Source organism: Leuciscus leuciscus (genome assembly GCF_965113295.1).
Source record: "Leuciscus leuciscus genome assembly, chromosome: 10".
In the NCBI taxonomy this organism is placed as follows: Eukaryota; Metazoa; Chordata; class Actinopteri; order Cypriniformes; family Leuciscidae; genus Leuciscus; species Leuciscus leuciscus.
Window position 1 is genome coordinate 31,742,371 of NC_138734.1, and position 15,404 is coordinate 31,757,774.

Here is a 15,404-nt window from a genome sequence, read left to right on the forward strand (position 1 = left end):
CATAGTTTTATATAATTAGTTTAATATTTAGCAGAGCTGAATAACTTATAAATAATCATGAATTCATACAATTATAAACAGCATTTTTACACAGAGAAAAGAATAATCAAAGGTTGTTGTGAAAAGTTGTGTTTTCCCTTAAATGCTTTTTAATTTTAAAGCATGTAACATGTTTTCAGGAGTCAACAAGTTATTTTGAGACTGTTAAAGAACATTTAGAGACTAGAAGTCTTTGAAATGTAATCAAAAACACTGACCTTTTTCATAAGACGTGTGGAGTCTTCACTAATCTGCATGAAGCGCATGATGACGTTGTTCAGATAAATGTCGCTCAATGTCGCATGGTCTTTGCTCTCCCGTCGAACCTGGTTCAGCAACAGGTACCAGCAGTTCACCGGGGACAAGAGATTCTGGTCTTTCCTGCACGTGAGAGAAAAACAGAGAAATAGACACTGATCAAACATAATGAAAGGCTCCTGTCTGCGAGCTGTCAGGACCATCTGTGCACTTAACTCATGAACTGGATGAAACCACAGACAGATCCATCTTCCCAGCACCCATCAGGATGCCTTAAGAGCCATTCACGTGGATCGCACACACACATTAACATCCCTCTCATCTCTTCCCTTGATGATACATGGCCTATTTAAGCATTCACGATCTGTGGATACTTTGTAGCATGCATGCAGAGCAACAGAACCGTGAGTTGGAGTTAAAAGTAATGTGGAACATCATGTGCTTCTGGGACATATGGGAGATTCAGAAAGTTTCGTACCTGCAATATGACAAACAGTTTCTAGTATTTCATTATATATTTTCATATTCATTTGCATAGGGACAGCACCAAAAAAATCTGATATGACAGAAAGGGTTTATTTTGTGATAATGACTGAATGACAATACTTTGTTCCACTTTATTACCCAGCTACTTTATAAATAAACACACCACTGATGAAATTCAAAAGTTCAGGGTCAGTTAGATTTTTTTTTTAAGAAATTAAGAAATAAGAAATTCAGCAAGGATGCATTTAATTGATCAAAATTGACAGTAAATATATTTTTTAAGTTTAACAAAAGATAAATAAAACAATATTTCTATTTCAAATAAATTATGTTCTTTTGAACTTTCTATTCATCAAAGAATCCTGAAATAAATTATCCCGGTTTCCACAAAATATTAAGCAGCACATCTGTTTTCAACATTGATAATACTAATATTAATAAATGTTTCTAGAGCACCAAATCAGCATATTAGAATGATTTCTGAAGGATCACGTGAGACTGAATGCTGAAAATTCAGCTTTGTCATCACAGGAAAAAAATAAAATTTTAAATATACTATAATAGAGAAGTTATTTTTAACATTAATAATATTTTACAATATTAATGTTTTTACTGTATGTTGATTTTTTTTTTTTTTTAAATGCGGACTGAATGAGCAGTAGAGACTTCTTTCAAAACATAAAAAAATTTCTTACCAACCCCAGACCTTTGAACAGTAGTTTATTTGAGCACAAAATATTGATTTGTTGAAATTATTTCATCATCTTAGTTTCAAAATCAGCTTAAAGCTTTAATAAGAAAAGTATCAGCATATCAGAATACTAGAGCACTAATATTAATTATATGGTGAAATAATATTTTTTTTAAATGTTGAATAGATCTATTATTTATCAGCAATCAAAGTTTCACGTTTTCTGCTATTTTAAATTCTCATTCATCTATAGCTCTTTGTGTCTCCTAGCAGTTCCTTGTTCTTCCAGAAGAATAAAGAAACAAAATACAGGCTAAAACAAACGTCTTACCCCCTAAATTTTAGCAATAGTAATAGCAATGCTGTATCAAGTAAAAAAACGCAGAAGAAAATCTGCATTTGAGGAGGAGGTGACATTGGCAGCTGATAGACATTTGGAAGTAAGCAAGGAAGTATTTTTCAGCTCCATTTCCCTTCACAACCCTCCCTACAAAACAGGCAATGCATTTCATCACTGCAGGTGAAGGAAATATGTATCCGCACCAATACATCTAGTTTTTAACCTTAACAGTGTTCTTCAAAAACAGGAAACAAAGTCCATAAAGATGATAGACATTCCTTAGAGTAACTGATTTGTTTAGACAGCCAGGGTTGGATCAAATGGATAATCTAATTGAGCTAAAAGCCTAAAGATGCATGGTCACAATATGAATACGCCAGGGATTCACATTGCAGGGAGAATTATGAGAGCCTGTGCGCTTTCTGTCAGTCTGCAATTACTGTAAATCCTTTCACAAGTCCGTCTCAGCCTCTAAAGCACGCTTTCAGGATTGTGTGTACTGTGTTTAAAGAATCATACAGTAACACAGAGTGTATGTACAGTACGATTCAACAGAGTCAAGCTGGGATGTCAGAAAGCTGAAAGTGTACACATGATTCGGATTCATAAAGTAGCAAAAACATAGCTTATGCTTCTTGAGCACTGAAATGCATGAATAAAAAAGGCAACAAGATTATATAGTAACACGGCTAATACATTCCTGGAAGGCATGAGTGGAGGATAAGAGAAAACTTGGTCTACCTCACAAACCCTAACAATGGAATATTCATTTAATAACTTTAAATTTAAATTTAAACTTTAAATTTATTAAATAACGGAAAATGGTTGTTTTCAGGTCAAGTTTCAAGTTTCAGGGCTGACAAAGAATATTATATGTAACATTACTAACATTGTTCTACATCACAGAGAAATACTAAACCATAATAATGAGCCTATGAATGTGTCGGAAAAAAACTAAAGGAATGCTAGTGTTTTCTGAGTCAATGTTGGAGGCAAAGATGTTAACGCTGACTCTCATCTCCGCAGTATGGATGCAGTTAAACATGTCATGCAGTAAGTGCAGTAATTTAGCGTACACACTCTGCACGAACATTGAATATGCGCACCTAATAATAGCGCACATTTATCTAGGTTAACTGAGCAAGTGGCCATGTAAAGTGGCTAATGTTAAAGCTACTTCTTTTTTTTTCAAATGATAAGCCATGTTTGATGTCAATGAATGAAAAGTGACGTTTGGATTTCATGCCCGATATAATTACCACATGGACAAGTGGTATTAAACTGTCCATCGGACTGATTCCTGTGGTGTTTTTTGTTTTATTCTGCGACTAGCCGACTAATTAAAATCTTATCAACAAAGCCTCTTTTTGTCGACTTTTAAGGGGCAGCCCTACTTCATACTAGATCATAGAATTAAAAATATTGAGCCAAATGTGTCTTAATGAAGAATGCAGCCAGGGGAAATGGAGAAAGAGAGATCTAACATTCATTTGTTAAATAAATAATCACATAAAAAAAAAAAAACATTTATATATTTAATATGTGCAAATGACATATCCTAATTCTAGAGCTCACATACGCAAATAAGTAAATACATACAATTATTCAATAAGTAAAAAATATATATACAGTAACAGGAATCAGTCGTAGAGTCTATTAGCTCACAGCCATGGTGGGCATAGGAGTGATGATAACTGGGAGGGAAGTAGTCACACTGGGAAATCAAAAGACATGATGAGTTCATTTGGAAAGCCCGTGACGTGACTAATCAGAGCTGATACAAAAGCAGCCATTACTGCTGAGTAGAGCAGAGAGCCAGCTGCAACATTAAAGGCTTCAGTAAATCAGCTCTACTGCTCAGACAAGATTAAATAATAACTGGCCTCAAAGCGACCACCTCGCCCTCCAAAGGGCTATACAGCTCTCCACTGCTCTTCACTGCACAGCTCACATCTTGGTGCTTCCACAGAGCTTAATTTGATCAAAAACTGCAAAATAAGTTGAGAAGAGAAAACGACGATATAGAAATTAAGGCAAAAGAGCAAGATGACTAGATCATCTCAAGGGAACAGAACACTTTCAACAAAATGTTAAAAAAATTTACCCAAATGGACTGGGAATAAAAAAAGTGGTGTCAAAACAAACTTTTAAACAATAATTCACCCAAAAGTGAAAACGGTTATTATTTACTTACTCTCTTATCATTCCAAACCCTCATGACTAATTTTCTTCTGTGAAACAAAAAAATTGGTATTTTGAAGAATCTTCACACTTTTCCATACAACAACAGTTCACACCATAGACTGTAAAAAAAGATGGACGACGCCCCTTCGCTCTCTTCCATTGATGAGAACTGAAGCCGCCAGAGTCCCGATATGGCGCTGACATATTGGAACTTGAGTCTGCGCTGTAGCGATCTCGGGACCAGACCTGCGCAGTAGTGAGCAGGAAGTAAAGCCGCGAAATCAACGCTCCGCCCTCACTCTCGCAGAATGCACTCAGGGAGAGTGGATTCTGCACACTTTTTTAAAAATTGATTGCCGTGCGACAAGAGGCTTGTTAAAATAAAGTAAATACAATCTCCTCAGTCCTCCGAAGATCCCGAAAAAATGTCCGTTGGTGCTTCAGCTACTACTTGCTCAGAGAACCTGTCAATCACAGCTGTCAATCATGACGTTACACCACCGCATCACGTAACTAACTAAAAACCAACTTATTTTTGAAACAGACACTTGAACTTACATCAGCGTGATAAAAACGACAGCAAATGAAAGAAACCACCTTTGGAAAAAAGATATTTGAAGTGTAATTTAATTGTTTAGTTGGTCTCACGTCCCGTTGAATAACACGGGGAGGCGGGGCTTATGACCTATACTAGGACCAGTCACCGGGGGGCGATCGAGATGTTTTGGCTTCACTTTTCAGGGCTTGTGCGGCACGCTTGGTTCACACTGAACAATTTTGTTATTGTTATCTAATTTTCATTTATTGAAATAAAGAAGAAATAAAACAAAATATAAATATTAGATTAAAAAAATACTTTTAAAAAAAGGTTACGCAAATCTGAAAATTTGCCTAGGCAACTAACTGAAATAAAATAAGTTCAAGTACTAAAATTATTTTTTATTTATTTTAGTTTTAGTAAAATAAAGCTATATAAAATACCACAAAATAGAAATAGAACATAACAAAATTAAGTACAATAATAAATAATAAATAATACTTAAATAACACTGACCACATCTGTCAAGCTCCAAAAACAAACAAAAAGTATCATACAAGTAGCATAAATGGCATTATGTGCTATATTTGGAATCACTGAACAAATTGTTCAGTTTTATCTGAGAACCGAACTGAATCAACCCCGTTCACTGAAAAGAACTGATTTAAAATAACGATTTGCTCTCTTATATAGTTGTGTTCTTTAAAATACCTAATTTATTTAATTCCAAAGAAAGTCATTAAGGGTTTAAACAAAATGTGAGTGAGTAAATAAGGACAGATATTTAATTATTTGTGCATGTTTTTTTTAAAACATTTTTACAACAAAATTTAGGGAACGATATAATAATGAATGATGAAATCAATGTCTCCAATGTCTGTTTAGAAGATCTAGATAAGTCAAAACTGCCACTGAAAAGCCATTATAAATTCCGTAACATTTTCTAAAGAAAGCGATACCAATGTGCCAGTTCCCAGGTGTAAGCAAGTCTATATAACAACATTGGTGGCAATTACCCAAATGAATTACACTAAAATGAATGTGGTCCTAATCTGCTGATATCATAATAACCCAACAGATCATCACCAGTGGCATAAATACACCACAACTACAAGCGATCCAGTAACTACATCAACACAGTAGCCAGAGGAACTTCATTCGGTGCTGGTGTAAACATCCTGCAGATCGCAAACATTATATTGACAGCTCATCGATTGCGAAATGCCAGAGCAAACTAGAGCGCTTCACTGGAGGGTTTGGCAGCCAACAGCAAGGTCATCAAAATGAATGTGAGTGAAGGTGCAATCACGCAGACAACTAAAACCCGAACGAACTTACTGGGGCATAGCATTTCATCATAATACTTTATATGAAGTGCATTCCATTTCATTTTCGGCGTGTAACCAATATGAAAACGGTTCAGACCTACTGTACCCTAAAAAAACACTGGCACTCAGTTTCCTACAGGAAACGTGTCCTTGTGGAAAGTCTATTTGGCTAAAAGGCCTCTGCAAAATATAATTAAATAGTTCCTATCCTGAGCCCTGCACCCCTCCTTGGGCAAACTGTATGCAGTGCCTGTTAGCTCAACAAACACGTGCACTAAACTAAGCACAAGACAGTGTCATCTGGCAGAAGTTTAATCACACAGCTCACAATACCATGCCTTGTAAATGTGCACAAGTGAGGACAGAACCTGGAGCGGTCATGACATCAATAACTAGAGGGTGGGGTGGTGTGAATGCCTAAATATAGGCTACAACTGTTAAATGACAGGAATTGACATATAAACTGAAAATCAAACATTTTTTCCATTCAATATTTACTGGGAATTCACAAAAATATTTGATTATTGAAACACACGCCAAAAAAGTTATGCCGTCGGTAATGTTTTTAATGTTTTTGAAAGAAGTCTCTTATGTTCATGTTCAACGAGGCCGCATTTATTTAATCAAAAATACAGTAAAACAGTAATAAAATGTTTTCTATTTTAATATATTTTAAAATGTTATTTATTTCTGTGATGGCAAAGCTGGATTTTCAGCCATTTCTCCAGGCTTCAGAGTCACATGATCCTTTAGAAATCAATCGAATATGCTGATTTAGTGTAACATTTATATTACCAATGTTGTGCAGTTGTGCTGCTTAATATTTTTGTGGAAACTGATTTTTTTTTTCAGGATTCTTTGATGAATAGAAAGTTCAAACAGAATGTTTTTGGAATAGAATTTTTTGTAACAATGTAGAAGTCTTTGTTAAGTTTGATTAAATGTAATGCATCCTTGCAGAATAAGTTAGTGTAAAATGTGCATAATGTATTGTCAAGGCTGCTAGTAGATTACAAATGACACAACGGAGCTACCGCTTGTGTTGGTCAAGCAAAATGGCCTAAAATGGCCGATTTATCGCCCTAGCACTTTAATTTTGTAGCGAAATTAGATCCTGTGGTCAATTCTATGTTTTTACTTTTTATCTACCCACAATCCTCTACAGAAGTCATAAATCAAATTTTCTGTACAAAAAAAAAAAGACTCAAAAATGGAAACTTTCGGTTAGGAACTAACCAAATCCATACGTACACTAGCCATGCGTGGTAATGTGACCACATCTCTCTGGTATTCAACTTTCAGGCCCGATCCATCACACTTTGCTCTGAGAGTCACCTGAGATGCTCCTAGTGCTGGTGAGAAGATTGATTCTGTGACTACAATAAACAAACAGTACAGTAAACTGTTTCTTGACAAACAGTCACATAATCTTTCCTCTCACTGGTTTTGCAGAATTCTGCTGACTGCATATATCAGGCCAACTTCAACAAAAGGGTAAAACACACCCTCTACTTTGGCTCAGCTGGCCTCATCTAGACGCCATCGGTCAGACACTGGGCCAGACCTCTGGACTACGGAACAAAATGGGATACAAAGACAGTGGCAATAGTGTGGACCTCTTTGCTGAAGCCCTGTGGTTACAAAAGAGTCGAAATTTAGCTAAAAGACCTGTTAAACCGACTCGAAAAGATTTTAAAATAGATGTTCTTTCTAACAACTCTGGGATGCGCGAATATCCCAGTTAATAAAGCTCATGCTGATTTCATTCAACAAACACATCTGAGCTAAACCGGCTTTAGAAATGGCTCCCAAACCTTACATCAGGACTTTATAGTTGTTGTTTTTTATCTCTTAAAGGCAAAAATGCAGATCTTCACCAATAACCTCACACTGTAATATGTACCCTTCTTTACTTCTGCATCTGTTAATACTCTGTCAGGTAGGCTATTTAAAAACGGGCAAATTTGGCATCTTGTGTTTCAGAATATGGTAGTGAGTTGTGTCAAGTATCTTATACTTCGCTCAAACCAACAGGCCACATAAACCACAAGTGCCACGACGAGGTTCTCCATTGCCTCCAGTTGTGCACACAGCTGCTGGACTCATTTAGGGCGATTAAACCAGCATTTGGTCTATTTACAGAAATGAAAAGCAAACACACACCATATTTTGAGTTTTAAAAATATTTTTGGTTTCTGTACTAACATTATGTTGATATAGACTATTTTCCAGCCAGTGACTGAACTGGCATAATAAGACCATGATGATCACGGTTTGACTTTGTTCCTGTCAATATTTCATAGTGTCTAAATACTGCACTATACTGAGAATAAAGCAGCAGGAAAAGATCAATTACAGGGAATAATAATGATTAAGAAATAAAGACTCGTTATAGGCTCATTGAGAGATGTATATATTTTACTAATGATGTGAAATTTACAATATCAAGGAGCCTATAATGATTATTTCCTACTTAACGAATGAATCGCACGTCGCAATGTTGTTTTTGGCACATGTAACAGTGCTTTAAGATTTTCAGGTCTAACAGTAATATATTCAGTTAGGAAATATATAGAAATGTAATCAAGTAATCAAATGTAAAATAACAGCACAGTCTTTAATGTATAATTAAATGTATTAATCCTCCTTATTAAGCTACAAAAAGTTATTCAGTGATTAGAAAGAAGGCCAACACAGTCAAACCTGCCTTGATCACATATTGCTTTTCTATTCCATTTTCTTATTCATATATACACACACACACATATACATATATATATATATATATATATATATATAAACACATACATATACACAGGTATATAAAACATAATTTAGGGATCCATTTCAGATGGGAAAGCATCATCTATATCTCAATTCCTTTGTGCCATTTATTAATAAAAAAATTAAAGATAAGCAGGATTACTTCCTATTTCCACTTAATGTAAATAGGTGACACCATCATTTGCATTACATCATTTAAAAAAAGTTCATATGGCACATAGCACACATAGCAGTTCAACAGAAGTCAAACTGTTCATAGCATTTTAGAAATAATAATGATGCTGTGGGTCAGTGGTTAAAGATCTGGGACGAGACTCACGAGAGCAAAAGTTTCTAGATTCAAATCAAAAAGTCGTCGCCAGTAATACAACACACTCACTTATATTGCTGGTGGTCCTTGGTGCTCCTGGTCTTGGCCATGAAGCGTTCGGCGAGCTTCTCCAGGTTGCGCGAGTACTCCATCTCGATCTCGGACTTCTTGCGAAAGAAGTCCTGGAGGTCCTGAAGGAGCTGGACCCTCATGTCTGTCTGCTGCTCCAGACATTTCTGCTGTTCCACCAGTTGGGCTCGAATCTCTGAACAAACACAACCAAACATTGTTTGTTGGAAGAGTCTCTCAACAGAAATCATGAATGGAGTGAAGGCACAGTTTCATTGCATGCTTCAAAAGTTCTTTGGAAACCTCTTGCTAGCAGCTCAGCGAAGTAAGACTACATTTTTAAAAATGGCCAGCAATATATCTTCCATAAATAAACCATTCAGATTTGCCCTGAGCAAGTTTCATTGTGCAGTATCAGCAATGCTACAATAATCCAGGCTCATCAAGTGGAGCAGGTAATGCCCTTGTGCTGCATTTCATTACAGCCGGAATGAGGAACGGTCCCAGAAACTCACTTAATGGCTCTCTAAAGCCAATGTGTGTACAGCTTGTACAGCCATGCAGGCACTACCATTTAACAAGCTTTTTTTTGTTGTTGCCCAAATTACCTCCGGTTTCCTCATGTGATTGCCCCCTTGTCATTGGAAATGGAGCTCATTAAATTTGCAGTCCACTGTGGAGGCTCAGTAGCTCCATACCATAATATACATTCAGACTTCCTCTCTCAGCCCTCAAGTGGCCCAACATGTTTCATGTATTTTTCATAAATGTGGGATCTGAACCACAATATCCACTTTGACAAGTTACACAATAGCTAGATGTTCTAATAGCACAAATATTTCAACAACATTATGCTAATTGTATCTCGTGCGAGCCCCCAAACAATCGTATCAACAGCCTGTCTGACTGTATTACAGAAAACATGTTTAAACATGAACAGTTTTTTTATAAGGGTGCAAGAAAATATAGAGAAACGTGAATATCATGATATTATGTTTGATGATACTGTATCGATTCTCAAAAACACTATCAATATTTATGTTTTATTTCTTTTTTACATTCAAGACTTGTGGCAGTGGCTTTGTGTTCTGTTTAAACCCCGACCACTAGATGGCAGTGTTATTATCACTGAACGTGAAGTGCAAAAGGCGCATCGCTAACATTAACATTAGCAAAGCAGGCACTAAGGAAATTGACGAGTCATTTTGTTTGCAAAATAAACCATGCCAATATAAAATACTCAGGAAACATTTGAATTTAAGTGCACACTGGCACCATCCACGCTGACTGTTGATCCGTTTAGATGAATATGAACAGTAACTATAAAATGGTTACTTCAAGTCCTTGGTTCTGATTGGTCAATAGCTGTGATTTATTCACGATAAAGCAAGGCTATTATGACGGCTTCACCCAACGTTTCTGTGCAACACCCTTAACAACCATCCTTAGCAACATAAACAATCAATATAGTTCCGTGTATTATGTATTTTAGCGAAAATGAACTGTTTATTATTTATGTAATGAATTATGAGTGACCCCTGCTGGCGTTATGTTGCGTTATTCACCTTTAATTTTGAGGCCACACCCTTCCCACTTTCAAAGAGTCGATGGAAGATACCTTGATGTGTGGAAGCCCACGGTTTCCGAAGTGCAAGGAAAATAACTGCATTTAACAGTTTTCTGTTGCAGGTATGGTACTTTATGTCCATCAATTTACACTCATGCTGTGCCACGAATCTGTCTGTTTTAAACTAAAAGATGGAAAACAGATGTTTTCTCATGCAGAGAGATGAGCAGATGCATGTGTGTGAGAAAATAATAAATGACAGTGGATGAGAACAGTTCCAATTCTCTGTTTTTATTTGAGCTCCACACAATGAGGCACGTTACACTATATTCTCATGACATTTACTGTCACTGTCAGGAACTATTTTTTTAGCGGAAGGATCGCATCTAATGAATTTACTTCAAAAAAGTAACATTATTATATACATTTTTGGTTTTAATATTTGCATTGTGTGGTAACCATTTTATAAAAGCAATAAGGTACTCGAGGCGTGCTGTATGGTGAATGAGTCATGGCTGAAGGGATTGTAGGCAATTCGCGTCATGCCTAACAACGCCCTTCAGCCGACACTTATTCACAGTACAGCACGGCCTCTCGTACCGTATTGCATCATATCATATGTGCTGCACGCTTTCCTCTCAATAACAAAACAAACACAACTAAAAGGATAGATGTGAGAAAGCAATAGTTAAGAAAGCATCTGATTCTGATCATAGCGATGTGGATATGTTTGCACCAGCTCTGCAATTCAGCACTCCAGTCAAGTCATGTCAAGCCAATTTATTTAGGCCTAGCACTTTATACAATAGATTGCAAAACATTTTTTTTATAATTATTTAAATAAATAAAAAAATAAAAACTCATAGCCATCAAAAAACTATGCAAAAAATAGACTATGCATAATAAATGGAAACGTCGTAGTAATTCCTATAAGTGTAATTTCAAACACTAATTGTCTAAAAATCCGATCAAAGTTGCAATTTTGTTGCTAATTAGGTGTTTTGATGGTAATACTGTAGCACAACTTCTCATAGTTGATTAAAAAAATTATTAAAAAAAAATTAAATAAATGAAATAAGTTTAATATTTTTTTTTATTAAATAAAAAATAAGAATTAAAAAGTAGATTAAGCAACAAACGTAGAGAACCAATGCACGATTTTTAATAACAGGCTATAAATATATCCCCCAAAAAATAAGAATTGTAGCACAAGATGCCTGGGAAAAAAAAGAAAAAGAAAAAAAACCTCCACGCCTGTCTGTCTGGAACACTTTGTTCTGACTGGTGACCTGCTGCAGTCAAATATTTTCTCATAAGGGCCACTTAATTAGGCCATAAAAAATTTCCGACATGTCATATTTTGCACTAATATCCCGCTGATTAAAAATCCGTTACATAATCCACAATACACCATTACCTCAACGACATTCAAAGAGATTCCAAGAGCAATATAAAACTTTCTGCGCTCAGCTTTCCTTCGTCACCGGTATCGAGTGACCCTCTGCGATTACAAAGAGAATTCTTGGCCCTGTGAGGTCATGTGTATGGTAAACATCTGCATGGAGTCAGTGTGCTCAAGCATGTGTGAGACCGTGTGTCGGATCAAAGCCCCTGTGATCCACTTCAAACAGAGAGATAGATGTGAGCACCTGTGAGCCGTCTGATACTGCACAAACAAGACCTGAAGGTGGAATCCAAGATAATTAGCCTTCCACTCTCTGTCTCTACAGTTAGCTTTAACAATTTCGGCTCTCGCAGGTGGGTTACTAAGATAGCTAATAGCTGGGATGCTATTCTTTAAAGCGCAGGAAAAGTATGTGAGCAAACAACAGGGCCTGGGTCCATTTAAAGATAGCTGCGACCATTTCTGAACCTTTTATGACCTCCATTGTACGTTAAAAGTAAGAAATTACAAAGACCCAGAACAGTAGAAATCTTATTGAATTGAAATGAAAATTTCCTGATAATTCACTCACCCCCACGTCATCCAAGATGTTCATTTCTTTCTTTCTTCAGTCGAAAAGAAATTAAGGTTTTTGATGAAAACATTACAGGATTTTTCTCCATATAGTGGACTTTAATGGGGTACAACGGTTTGAAGGTCCAAATTGCAGTTTCAATGCAGCTTCAAGGGGCTCTACACGATTCCAGGCGAGGAATAAGGGTCTTATCTAGCGAAACGATCATTCATTTTCTAAAAAAACAAACATTTATTTACTTTTTAACCACAAATGCTCCTCTTGCACTAGCACTGCAATGCGCCACGGCACGCATTACGTAATCACGTTGAAAGGTCACGCGTGACATAGCGGAAGTACCGACCTAGTGTTTAGAAAGCGAACGTGCAAAGACTAAGTCAAATGCCATTTACAAAAAAATTAAAGTTTAAACAACGATGTCGGACGATTTTGAAGTTGGAGACAAAAATTAGATACCCTACCTTTTTGAACCGGAACACGTGTGACCTTTCGTGTGACCTTTCACGTCATTACGTAATGAGTGGCGCAGTGCTAGTGCAAGATGAGCATCTGTGGTTAAAAAACGTTTAAAAAAATTATAGAAAATGACCGATCTTTTCGCTAGAATAACACCCTTATTCCTCGGCTGGGATCGTGTAGATCCCTTTGAAGCTGCAATTTGGACCTTCAAACTGTTGTACCCCATTAGAGTCCACTATATGGAGAAAAATCCTAGAATGTTTTCTTCAAAAACCTTTATTTCGTTTTGACTGAAGAAAGAAAGACGTGAACATCTTGGATGACGTGGGGGTGAGTAAATTATTAGGAAATTTTAATTCTGAAGTGAACTAATCCTTTAATAAAGAGATGGAAGTACTGTTTGGGCTATTTATTACCACAAAAATTACATTTGTTACCTTACATTTGTTAGTAGCAAAAAATAGCAAACGTTTGCTAAATGTATAACAAGAATATAAATATTTTACAACCTAAATAATTTTTTTTTTTTTTTTAATCACAGTAGTAAAAACTATATTTTTTTAACATTACGGTAATGGGAATTGTCAGCTAAATGAGCAACATCATAATATCTTATGCTATCATGACCGCTTAAGTATTATCATATACCAATAACAGCAGCATGCTGTACTTTTTCCTCAAACAGTCTGTGCCAAAAGCTATGTGGGACATACTGTACCAGAATCCTGTATGCAGACAATCTCATCAGCGCTACCTGAAATAGCAACATTTGTCAGGAGACTTGTGTTAATGCATTGGGTTATCCAGAACTGCCATCTGCTTAACTCGGCATGGGGAATACTTTCCAGACTGTCACGTTTGCTCAATTAGCAAAGTGAGGTGCCAAACTATGTATTTGGGTAAATGAGATGACATGTCATGCCCACGGTTTGACATGCTTCTGTATACTGAATCTAAAGCTACTGTAAACAACATCCTTGAACATGCAGTTTTTAATCCTGTTTTTATAAAAATGTCAAATTAAAGCGACCTATCTTCGCTATCGATCTATCTTATCTGAACACCACTAATGTGCACTGTCACTACTTCAACTCATGAAAGACCAGCTTCTCAATAAATAATCATGCTAGTAAGTAATCCTCTATGGGTACAACATCCCCTTTCATACCCATATTAGATAGTGAGTGTTTATTTGAAGACAGGTGGGCAGTGGCTGGGGGAATATCCTGTTTTCATACAGTTCAGCACAGCTGGGAGACGTCAGTCAGTCGGCCTTGCGCCAGTGCTGATAACCCATGGCCAGATTGATTTTTACCATCTCCAGTGCATCAAGGAAAGTCTAATCACTTTTGACAGCTCAAAGAGCAGTGTGTCCGCATTCAACCACTAACAAGCCATCTTGTTACAGAAACTAGAAGGCATCCTGTGAACCGTGCCATTCACAATGCAAATCAAAAAACTTAGAACAATTTCACAATAGAAGTTAGGAAAAACATGAGCCAAATTCTTGGTATATCCCAGTTTAATTAGGTTGTTTCCCCCCCCCAAGCATGTTAGTTAGTTAAATGAGTTATGTTAGTATTTGTGATGGTTATATTTAATACATAATGACTGGCATGCAAGTCCAGAGGAGACTGAATTAACACAATTGGAGACCGAGTGCAAGTCTGTGAGTTGTCAATACATGTCTTACTTTTTAATATGTTGGAGAACCTGTCTATGTCAGCTTTCACACCAAAATCAAAAGAAAAACACTTAAATTAAGAAGTAAAATTGTATAAATAAATAATAAAAAGATGAAAAAAATATATTGAAAATGAATTAAACTAAAATAATAATAAAAGCAAAATAAATGTATTTTGTGTGAAGAAATGTAAGTCTATTTTAGGACCATTTTAAGGTGACATGAATTACTACAGTAAGAAGTAGTTTGAAGTAAGAAGAGTTTGGGGTGGCATGTGCTGACATATTCTTGACAGGTTTTGTAAGACTCACTCAAGTATGGCAGCACTCAACCAAACAAAAAAGTTAGTTACCGAAGTTTAAAGTCCATTTCAAATGAGTCTATGAGAATACAAGTGTAACCTTCTGCCAAGATGTATGTGCAAGAATGGATCGCTATCAGTCAGAGCAAATGGCAGAGGTTATGAAAAAGGATCAACACTGTTAATATTGACTCTTTGCATATATTGAATGTTTTTGCCAATAAAAACCTTTAAAACTTATGAAATGCTTATCATTCTTTACCAGTAGGCTGAAGGCTATATAGAAACATACAAATACAAATACTGATGCAGCAAACAATGCGAAACACAAAAATTGTCACTGCCAATACTTTTGATTTGGCCATGGCTGTGTGTGTATATGTGTAT

General features: G+C 36.2%; 1 protein-coding gene across 7 annotated transcripts in view; it reads right to left on the minus strand.

Annotated features, from left to right (window-relative positions):
- Positions 1-15,404, minus strand: part of srgap1a (SLIT-ROBO Rho GTPase activating protein 1a) — a 118,844-nt gene that overhangs the window by 73,631 nt on the left and 29,809 nt on the right. For all 7 annotated transcript variants that reach the window (XR_014209432.1, XM_082182784.1, XM_082182786.1 and 4 more), the window contains exons 2-3: positions 9,028-9,223; positions 258-420 (exon numbers count right to left, since the gene is read on the minus strand). Coding sequence is in view for 6 of the 7 variants with exons in the window: in XM_082182784.1 (XP_082038910.1) it covers positions 258-420; positions 9,028-9,223 (359 nt within the window). In the remaining variant the exon portion in view is untranslated. The remainder of the gene's footprint in view (positions 1-257; positions 421-9,027; positions 9,224-15,404) is intronic.